The sequence below is a fragment of the Carex rostrata genome, chromosome 4, assembly GCF_964058835.1.
Source record: "Carex rostrata chromosome 4, lpCarRost1.2, whole genome shotgun sequence".
Taxonomy (NCBI): domain Eukaryota; kingdom Viridiplantae; phylum Streptophyta; class Magnoliopsida; order Poales; family Cyperaceae; genus Carex; species Carex rostrata.
The window spans coordinates 6,439,057-6,450,386 of record NC_135921.1 but is presented as its reverse complement, the minus strand read 5'-3'; the positions used below and the strand labels follow the sequence as shown (position 1 = coordinate 6,450,386).

The 11,330-nt window shown below is 33.3% G+C and overlaps 2 protein-coding genes across 2 annotated transcripts; both read right to left on the bottom strand.

Moving 5' to 3' along the window:
* Positions 1-1,292: 1,292 nt before the first annotated feature.
* On the bottom strand, positions 1,293-3,128 carry LOC144553587 (putative cysteine-rich receptor-like protein kinase 33). Its single transcript, XM_078301815.1, has 3 exons — positions 2,884-3,128; positions 2,227-2,357; positions 1,293-1,735 (listed from the first exon to the last, which is right to left on the bottom strand). Exons 1-3 carry the CDS (start codon positions 2,894-2,896, stop codon positions 1,454-1,456), a joined length of 426 nt encoding a protein of 141 aa, XP_078157941.1. The 5' UTR covers positions 2,897-3,128; the 3' UTR covers positions 1,293-1,453.
* Positions 3,129-3,307: 179 nt separating this feature from the next.
* Positions 3,308-6,784, bottom strand: LOC144553586 (G-type lectin S-receptor-like serine/threonine-protein kinase RKS1). The gene is made up of 5 exons (XM_078301814.1): positions 6,597-6,784; positions 4,589-5,761; positions 4,325-4,498; positions 4,089-4,225; positions 3,308-3,780 (listed from the first exon to the last, which is right to left on the bottom strand). The coding sequence occupies exons 2-5, from the start codon at positions 5,658-5,660 to the stop codon at positions 3,526-3,528; spliced, it is 1,638 nt and encodes a 545-aa protein (XP_078157940.1). The 5' UTR covers positions 5,661-5,761; positions 6,597-6,784; the 3' UTR covers positions 3,308-3,525.
* Positions 6,785-11,330: the final 4,546 nt, after the last annotated feature.

Genomic DNA, 11,330 nt, shown 5'->3' with positions numbered 1-11,330 from the left:
TTAATTAGACTTTGATTCTTTCAAATCAGCTTGTAATAAATTATTATGCAATTAATTAAAAAATATATGAAGAATAAATAACAATGGGATAATGACTTTGATAGTAGTCCTCCAAACTAATTCCCCTGCCCCTGATTTGCCCTTTTTTTATTAATCGAAAATAAAAATAAAAATAAATATTGCGAAAGGGGTTTGTTTTGCTGGAAAATTGAAATCTAGGAAAAACGGGATGGTTTATCCCGTCCAACTACCGTGTCTGGATGGAATAAACCATCCCGTCCCGTTAATCTTGATCCTAATTAGGGATTAGATAATCTATCTTGTGCGGATTCAAATCAGCTGAAATCCCAGCTGCATGAACAATAACCCTGAAATCTCTAGAATTCCAAATCCAACCGTGGAACTATTTCGAGATGCATGCACAGAAAAATCATATGTTCCAAGATGCGTGTATAGAAAAAGTTGGACGGTTGGATTCGGAATTCTAGAAATTTCAGGGATACTATTCATGTATTTGAATTTCAGCTAATTTGAATCCATCCTGTGCTGGACTGGATAATCTATCATGTCCATGATTCTCTCTCTCTCTCTCTCTCTCTCTCTCTCTTTTTGCTTAACGAGATTAGTGGAACACTTATCTAGACGTGATGGTTTATTCCGTCCAGACACTGTAGCTGGATGGGATAAACCATTCCGTTTTTTCTAGATTTTGATTTTCCAGCAAAATGATACCCTTTTCCTATATTTTTTTATTTTATTTTGGATCAATAAAAAAATCGGTCTGATTTGACTGAGGAACCACTTTCTTATAAGAATGTAGATAATCCAAACTCGTGTCAATGCCGCCCCAGTAAAATACGACATTAATATCAACTAAAGTAACTTAAATTTTGAATTCGTACCATTAGAACTGTTTTGGCATGAATATTAAAGGAGCCCCGAGTCGGAACGGATTGGTCCATATTCTGATCGGACTATCTGGATCTAAACTCAAAATTTGCGTTACTTTAGAGGATCTGGACTCAGAAAATGCATCACTCTCGTTTCTAAAATTTCGAATTTGCTAATAAATTGTTGTGCAGTGATAATAATGATATTATAGTAATTTGGTGATTTAATTAACCTAAAACAACCACACAAGCACGAAATTAAGTTAAAACATCCAACATACAAGCAACCTACTGTAAAAGCATTACTACTGCATAGGTTTGCGAAAAAAACTATGAATCCTTTCAAATTCACTTTTATAATTAATACTTGGGGAAAAAAAAAATATTTGGAAAAAATGATACTTTTCGTATTTAACGACTGCAAATGAGCTTTGAGTTAATTAAAAATATCTGACAATGAAGCAAAACATTGCATTTTGGAAACAAAAAAAATATAGAAAACAAAGCATGATACATGAAATCAATTATAAACCTCAATGAACACTAGATGAGACGTGTTCCTGTCAGCACACACTGACAAAGTAGCGGTACATTGCATCTACTGTAGAGCCGTCAATGCCAATACTGCCCCAATGCGAAGCGTGAACAGGCAAGGCAGGAGGATGGGTTGATTCGCTAGTAAGCCAGAGATTGATTTGCCGCATGTCAGGCCTCGAATTAGGATTTCCAAGAAGGCAGTGTAATGCGATGTGTATTCTTCTTTTTATTTCTCCATCAGAGCAGGGTTCTCTTAGTCTTGCATCTTTTAAGTCTAGTATTCTTCCTTCATTTAAGTATCGAAGTACCTAAATGGTTGTACAAACAAAAATTTGATATTTCTCTGAGTGAGTGTCTGTGTGTGTGTGTGTGTGTGAGAGAGAGAGAGAGAGAGAAACTGCTGCTGCCACCAAATTATAAGTAGAAGATTGGCTTCTAAAGCCAAATTATTCGATTGGCAGCTACTGCCAACATTTCAAAAAAAAAAAAAAGATAGAAACTGCTGACACTGTTAAGTTTTAAAAAAAAAAGAACAGAGAGAGACTGCCAAGGGTTTCAAAAGAGAGAATAATATGGCAGCCCCTGCCAAGGTTTCAAAGAGAGAGAGCGAGAGAGCAAGGACCTTGATACTTGGCAGCCGCTGCCAACGTTTTAGAAAAAGAGAGCACAGACCTTGGTTTTTTGAAGAAAAAAAAAGAGAGAGAAAGAGAGCAGGGACCTTGGTAGCCCTGCCAAGTTTAAAAAAAAAAAAAAAACCAAAAGAGAGAGAGAGAGAGAGAGAGCAAGGAGAGGAGCTTACAAGACTAACAAGCGCCGATGTAAAGGAAGTGTTTCTTGTACCACTGATCATTTCGAGAATAACAATTCCGAAACTGTACACGTCTGATTTAGGTGACAGCATTCCACTTTGTAGTTCTGGTGCTATGTAACCTGTGAAAATATGAAGGTAAGAACCAATACTCGAGGTCAGTATTGTTACATATCAGAAACCATTTAATCTACTCAATTTTTGAATTTTACAGGACTGTAAAAATATACCAATAGGAGTATTACTAATTGTTCAGATGTTGATCCTGAACTTCTCTCACGATAACTTGATCTTTTAACAATAAATTGGTTATTCAGAAAGAAGTTTGAGAATCAATTTACAGTTCATATTCAAAAGTTTAAGGACCGGTTTCTTATAAATTAAAGTCGAGAGACCAACTTGGTTGCTTTAAAAATTACAAGGACCAGTTTGCTACAAATAAATGTTTAGGAACCAGTTTATTAATATTTTTTAGAATGTTTAATGAATAAAACCTATATTTATTTATTTTTTTAATCTTCTAAATCTATATTATTAGTGCCTATGAAAGCTTGAATCGATGATTTTTTTAAACCATCGCAATATCTAATTGGTCTAGTACAGAAAGTTGCAAAAAAAAAAATTGTAAACAGAAAGTCATCAACTAACCTTGTCCCACCATAAGTGTCAGTTGTAAAAAAGGAGCGATCTTCTTCAACGAGCCTTGAAATACCAAAATCTGAGATTTTGGGGACCATATTTCTGTCTAGTAGAATATTTGCAGGCTTTACATCCCGATGTATTATTGTATCACCATTATCCTCATGTAGGTAAAGAAGGCCTGAGCTAATTCCTTGTATTAATTTGGATCTCTGTTCCCAGTTTAGTTCTAATACCTATTTAAACAAATCACACTTCTCTGTCAAAGCAAAAATTGAAATTTCATTTATGGTAATGCACGAATCAATTTATTGCATGAAGGGTTGCACAATATCGAGAGATTTGGGTGGAAGATTTAGAATGACTGAGTGATCTAAGTATCTGGCATAGGCTTAATATCCTCTATTCACTTCAACTATTCTTAGATTTGACATTTTTCCTCTGTTTTTATTTGATATATCACACTTCTCACTCAACCCTAACAACTCTTTTCAATCTTAAACTCAGTCATTGTACTTCAATTAATCCTAATATATGACGAGAATCAAATTGACAAAAGTACCCTCATCAGTGAACTAAACTAATTTATTAGCTTTTCCATCAGCCAGTATTCTTTTACCAGATTAGTGGAATAAGTAGCAACTCACAAGACTAAACTTCAAAACGAAAAAGAAAAACAAATATGTATAACATGCCAAACAACAATTGATCAAGGCTATGATTATGCATAAATTCAAAGCATAGGATTATTTCTTGCTGCTGTATGCAATATCCCGTCAATTTAACAAGATGCTTGTGCTTGAGCCTTGCAATAAGATTTAGCTCATTGTTAAGCTGTTCACTTCCATTATGTGCATTTCTTGGAGCTCTTTTAACTGCTATTTCTTCCCCATTCTCAAGGATTCCCTATAGCAATGCACATGACCAGTGATCTTAATCTGGGATCAGCTAATTTAAGAGTCAAAATAATGCAATGAATAACAAAAATGTTGTAAGAAAGAAGATTAGTAGTAGTAAATACATAACCAAGTACAAAAAAATTGAAAGACAATTCTTACCTTATTATTAATTGTCTTTTTCAAATAAGTAACCTAACAGCAACCAGCTTTCTTTAATAAAAGCAGATTATTAGAACACATCCCAAATAAACTCAGACATAATATAACCTTATAACTACATATATGACTCTCTGTCCGCGGGAGGCATGATCATACCTTATATACTGGTCCAAGCTGTCCCCTGCCAATGATTCTCATGTCTCTAAAATTACTAGTGGCAGCTATTATTGTATTGAAGTCGAAAATTTCAAAAAATCGAACTTCTCGGCCATTAGCTGGATGGTTTCCTACAACTTGATTTAAGAAAATGTGAAGTACGATCAGGCAATAGGTATTATGGTATGAGAACGAACTTTGATCTGAGAATTGTTCTTAGACTGTTAGTGGAGTACCTGTTTGTGGAGTTCTTTGGAATGGCCATCTTGTTTTGATCCATCTTATTATCATATTTTTTTGTGGTGTTCTTCTGAATTTCCATACCAGAATGATAACTACTGCTAAGAGAACAAGAACTGCAGCTATACTGAGAGACAGGATGATGAGATGTGTTTTTCGATAAATGGACTCTGATAAGACAAGTGCAAAATAATCAATCAAGAATAAATCGACTTCTCAAGCTGGTTAATTGTTCTTAATCATTGCAAATAACCACTTACCACTGTTAGAAGCAACACGGATATATAAATCATCCCCTGCATTAAGAAATTTTTGCATATCAATGATGTCTCCAAACCAAGCCAGACATCCTTGCCATCCGATATATGCATAAGCCATGCAAGAAGAATTCTTCTGGCACCAACTGGCACATTCACTTTTGCTCTTTCTTTCATCAGAAATTGCATTGATTGTGTCTGGCAGTTTCACATTAGTTAGAGTAACAAATCCAGGATGTGTGTCATTTAGAGGAACATTTCTTATGCAACCTCCAGCAAATATGCGTTTTTTCCAATCTTTCTCATTCTTGGGATGAAATAAACTTTCCTCACAACATTTACAATTTCCATCAATATAAATCCCATATGGTCCACAGAGAGCATATGAAGGGGTCGATTCATCTGGCGCTTTCCAAAATTCTATCCAATCACTGCCATTCAAAAAATAACGATATGTTGTACCATTTGAGTTCATGACAAAACGCCATGGGACCGATAAGTTTATAGGCTCATACCAGTAAAGCGCTCCATTATCACCTGATTTATTGAGGAAAAACCTCACCGAATCTTGTGTCATTTTGGGGAAACCATTCCATCTCGTACCATTCCATGGACCAGACCGATAAGTTACATCAGAGCCCCTATAAGCAACCAATGCATACCTTCTTGAAGGATCCAATTTCCGAACATATTGCCCAGAGGAAGGATCAATCCCAGTAATGTTCCAAGAAGTGAGTTGAAATTCAAGCATTGAATCCAACAACTTCGTATACCCAAGTGGTACAAAGGGCAATAGGGTGTCAGAGAGTTGGTATAAACTCTGCCACAAAAGTTTCCCTGTTCTTGTGTCATTAATTACAAGAAGCCCTATATCAAGGAGACAAGCTTGAGGTTCTACTCTGCTGAGCTGACTACCAGTAGACCATATATCTCGGCCTGTAATATCTCCGAGGAAAAGGGTTCCATCTGAGGATAGGCAAAGCTTACCAGTGCCACTGATAATTGGATGGTTCCCATTGGCAACCCAGACGACCGTCTTACGAGGGTCGGTGTTCCAAATTCCAAGATATTGCATTTTGGAATTTGTGGCATTGAAGAAACCCAATTGAAATCTCCCATTAGTTGAAGTTAGGAGGTCATTATCTTGCAGCACCTCAGTTGTGTTTAGCGTATTCCCTGCAGATGTATTACACTAATTTAGGTTACACCCACTCTATTACACTAATTCAATCAGAATGGATTAATGAATCATATTATTTGTTAGATATTATGTTATTTTAATTAGGCCTTCCACCGACCAAAGTAAAATATGGTCGATATATATAGCCATGAGCTTTGTTACAAACTTACAATAATTACCAAGAGCAGAATTGGACAGCTCTAATTCTGTGCTTTATTCAATGCTAGTTAGGGAGTCAATGTAGGTTTGGTTAAGAATAATATAATTGACAAATATAAAAAACAACATACAATAGAAATGATAAAGATAGAAATCAGGCTCTGAGGCTCATTCGATACAGAATAGAAGGGCGGAATGACCAAAGGGGAGATCTTTTTAGACATCCAACAAAGGGCAGACAAACAATGTAAGGCCTGCCAAACAAAAACGACCAAGACCTTAATGGCCCCTTTCAATGAACGCAAATGCTTCAGATGCATTGCCTCATACCATAGCAAGCTCAATGAACGCAAATGCTTCAGATGCAAATGCTTTAAATGCAATAATATTGGCATTTATCAGCAAGATGCAACTCAACTATAAAACAATAAACAAATATAAGGGGAAAGAAACTATGGACATGGCTGAATAATTTCGGCTCAGATCAATTATCTGTTAAATCAGCTTATTTAGCCATAAAATATGGGCGAATAATACGCACTAAAATACATAAAATCTGGAACATCAGAGTTCCACTAGTAACGAAGTTGGTAGTATGTCCAATCAATTTTCAATTAAATTAACAATATAATGAAGAAGTAGGTTGTAATGGAATCAAGAGGGAGATCTAACATTATAGAAGGATTTGGATAGACAGGAAGTTATGGCATCGAAATCGGTGGCCAACGGCTGAGTAATTGGCGATTTCCTCGTATGGCCACTTCTTCCAATTCTTCGGACTCACCATCTGAGATTCTGAGTTGAACTGATTCTTTAGATTTTTAACGATTCTTTGAAGGGATGGAATGTAATTGGGGTTATCGCATAGTTTGTTTCACTAGAGTGCGTTTGGATTAAGTGCGGGGTTAACGACTCAGCTTTCTGGAATTGAAATAGTTCGCTATTTTGGTTTGGTTAATGAATAGATGGAGAAGAAGGATCTGACAGTGGGACCCGATGGTGATAAGTGGGCCGCTCAGGAAAAAGAAAATGTTTTGGGCCGTGAATTTATATTTTTGTTGGATCAGCTGTTTTTCGTTCTCTCTCTCTCTCTCTTTTTTTTTTTTGTCTTTCAATCTTGATGAATCTAATTTCATTAGGTTGGCTTTACCGTGATTAATTATGCCAATGAAAAGATCAATATTTAATAGGAGATTTGGATAGAAAATGCGCTCAGGATAATTGAATGAAATCCATCAATGAGATCATGTCTGATCAACTTTTCAATATGCTATCATAAACTATATTTGATTTTAAATCCATAAATTCTTTCGATGAATGTTAAATAAAAAATACATCTAGTTTATCAACATTGATAATTTTTAAATTCTTTTATTTTATCCGTGTTGATGTAATCAAATAAACCCAACATAACTATTTCTAATAGTAAAGTTATGTGCTTGTTTATTTTTTATATGATCAAGTTCATATCATGTCTATTCTCAATTAGATGTTCTATCATTCGTGTATTATATTCATTCTAAATTGTGTCTTTCATTAAATATGTAATATCTTGTTTTCATTTGTATGTGTATTTTGCATGACACTATATCAGGATTATATCATATAAGTACATTATTTGAGTATAATTTCTTTCATTAAATTAATTTTTCACAAATTATTATTTATTAGTATATATATATTTTTTCTATTTTTAAGCACAAAACAAACTATTACTTTTTAATCTTTGTTTTTTCTTAGGAAATTCCGTTTCCGATTGTCCTTTTAGGATATCATTTTTAGTTGAAATATTGTAACAATTGATCATGTGACCAGGGGTGGATTTAAGCGAGTAAAAAAGGGGATAAGCCTTTTTTTTAAAATTGAAACTTTGTAATTGTGTCTATTAAATTTTAATGTTATGTTTTATGTATGAATACTTATTAACCCTCTTATAAAATAAAGTTACACTATACTAAATTAATTTTTCTTTCAAGCCCCTCCCAATCATAATTTTGTAGCCCTTACATGTAATAAAAATTTCATACACACGCACATCCAAAACCAAACTATTGCAAACAATCACCAAATGCTTTTGCAATTCAAGAAAAACAACAGAAATTAAGAACAGAAATGAAGCATAAAGAATAGTACATTTGACATCAACAGTGATGAAAGACAGCAATAAAATTGCAATTAAGATCTCTATTGCATCCATCTTCTCCAACGATCTTCTCTTTGATATATTGTAGATTTGTGTTTTGTAAATTAGCAATACATATCCTCCCAGGTTCTATGAGTTAATCAACATCAATTCATCTTGGTTTAATACTTGAAATAGAGTAGAAAATGAGAGCTCACCTAGTCAAGTATTAATTAATAAATTAATCATTATGTCAAACATCTAAAAAATGGGAAATAAGAAATTTTTAAATGGTCTAGCAATGCTAGTGAATTAATACAGTTTCAATGTCCCTTTTACTGTTCATATTATTGCAAATGACCTGTCATCCTTAAATAATCATGGCTTTAGAGGTTTAGACAAGGCTAATTTGGCTTTAAATAAGGTTTAAACAATAACCTCAGTGGAAAAAAAAAATGCAATTTAAAGTTGCTCCAAGAAACCAAGCTGCTATATTGAACATTTTTGTATTCTGATTGTGTTGTTTTTTTCTAAAATCTGTAGTACTTTCATGGTTTAATGAAATAATAAGTGGGGGTTTCAAGGAGTTGAGCGCTTCTTATTTAAAATAAAATATTGGGTTTAAGGTGAGGAGACTGTGAGGTATTATTAGTATTAATTGTCCTGAAATTGTCACTCTCATAAAGACAGAATAATTTTTTTTTTTTTAAGGTATGTTGGCAAGGAGCCATCAAGAATAAAAGAAGTTGTTACATGTATATATATTAAAAACATTTAATTGTGGAAGGGCATTTACATATGAATATTGCTATTTTTTATTTTTAGAAATTAAAAAGTCGATTTATCAGGAAACATATTGATTTTCTTTTCTTCCAAAACAGATTGATTCAGTCTACGTATATAAGGGATAGTCGAATTAATGGTTCGATCCACACTTGTTCACACCTCATGATTGGCCACACAGATCTTGCTACCCTCACCTTGAACTGAACTATTAAGGCCCTGTTCGGCAGTAGCTCCAACTTTTACTGTTCACGTGAAAAAACAAAAATTCAGTCTAACTGAAATTTTTTTTTTTCCCTACGTAAACAGTAAAATTCAGTTCAAAATTTTAGAGGCCCATTTCTTTGAGCCCGCCGAATAGGGTCTTAATTTGGTCCAATCCCACACCCCATCCCCACAAGAACTATCAAACATTGTGTAAATAGATTTCAAAATTAATGAGTTTTTGGGTGGGGGTGGAATGGGGCAATCAGGAAATCACCAAAGTGGGCAAAAGTTTTTGGATGAGAGAATGGAGAATAGGAGAGAAAAAGAATTATCAAAGGAAGGCGTCCGGATTTTAAAATTCCAGGTGTGTAAAAGATAGACCGAATTATTAATTTGATCACTTCTCATTTGAACCGAATTAATAGTTTAATCCTTATTATTTTTGAAGTAAAAAACCATCAATGTGTTTTCTTAACAAATCGAGTTTTTAACTTCTATAAAGAAAGAAAAGAAACAGGAGAACTTTCGGAATCAGATCTCCTGCCCCCGGGTGCAGGAAATTCTTGTTCCCAGAGTCACTGCGGGGTGGACTCGGTTACTGTTAAAGAGTTTAGGGTTAAAATGGTTTTAGGTTTAGTGTTAAAACTCTGCAGTGACTCCGGGGGCAGGAATTTCCTGCCCCCAGAGAGACAGACGATTCGGTTCCAGAGCTTTCTCCGGACCAAGCAAGAATTTAAAATAGATGAAATACAACTGATATGTATAATTGAGAACTTTTTGTATAGAATTAGAAGTGACAAGGGTATATTAGATCACGCAGGGGCATATTGTGCCCTCCTTGCGGTCTTATTTACCAAATAATTTTACTTCCAATTTAGAGATTTCCGAAAAACTAATATAGTAACTACATTAGCGGGGTTTTTTTATATTTTTGGTAGAACACATGAGTATGTCAACTATCTGAGGATTAAAATGTTTCTTTTTAAGTGTCTTTATTTTCAAAACTTTAATAATCTAAAAAATTCGAACTTAAATATCAAAATGAAACATTAGATATGATCTACATTATTTTTTCCATGTACATGTAAAATATTATGATATTCCAACTTTGTTTTATTATTATCAAGAGTTTATAACATAAATTGATGTGGATTTTTTTTTTTTTTAAAAAAGGTAATTATGCCACTTTCATTAAAGAAACTTTGGATCATTTTGACTTAGGACATAGTAGAAGTCCGGGCAATTTGTGAACGTTGATTCTTCAATTTACTAATTCATATAAAAATAAACTGAAAAGTGATAATTTTTATGTGCTGCATGTCGAGAGAATAATATATATCATATTTAATGACTTTATTTTGAAATATTTTAAAAAATTGTTAAAAAAATAAAAAGGAGAGAAATAAAGAAATTAAAAAAATGAAAGCATTTGAATCTCATATGATTAAATATCAGAATTTTATTTTGTTAAAATTTCAAATGAGAAATTAGGGGTACTGGAAACTAGAGGAATATATACGACCTCGCAATATATCCAAAATTAACGGTGCTCTTGACTGGTTGCATTATTGTTTTAAATAAAAAATTAATAGCCTCACAGTCTGCCAGCTTGAGGGTGGCGAATAAAATTCAATTGATTACTCAAAATCAATGAAATATAAGGGTTTGATTTCATCTTTTTGTTTTAAAAAAATATTTGCAACGGAGATTCACATAACATAAATAATGTTTCAAGTGAAGTCATGACATTCTGCTTCAAGTTTCATATTATGTAAGACTTGTACTGGTGTTCTACCAAAATTTAAGCAATTGCTGGTGGATGGTAGCATATGTAGTTCGAGAAAATAATGTTTTGACTTTTGAGTCTATGAATCGAAAGGCTAAATGGTAGCATATGTAGTTCGACTTTGAATTTGTTTTTAGTTATATATATTTCACTTGAATTTAAATTTATTTAGGTCTAATTTGAACTTATTTTAGATTTGAATTTCATTTGAATTTATTTATTTTCTTTTATTTTTAATTTATTTAGGTTTATTAATGATTTTTTTTTTTAGTTTGATTACTTCTTACTATTTCTGAATTTTATAATATTTATAAGTGTTGTAAAATTAATATAAAGTTGCAACAAAAGTAAGTAAATAACAAGAGAGATAAAAAGAGCAACAACAAACTTGTATTCTCCACTATTGTATATAATATGTGTGTCCACTATTCTCTATTTACAAAGCCTCTATTTATAGGCTAGAAAGAGATGTTACAATAAAGGAGAAAATAAATGTCCATGGTAGTGG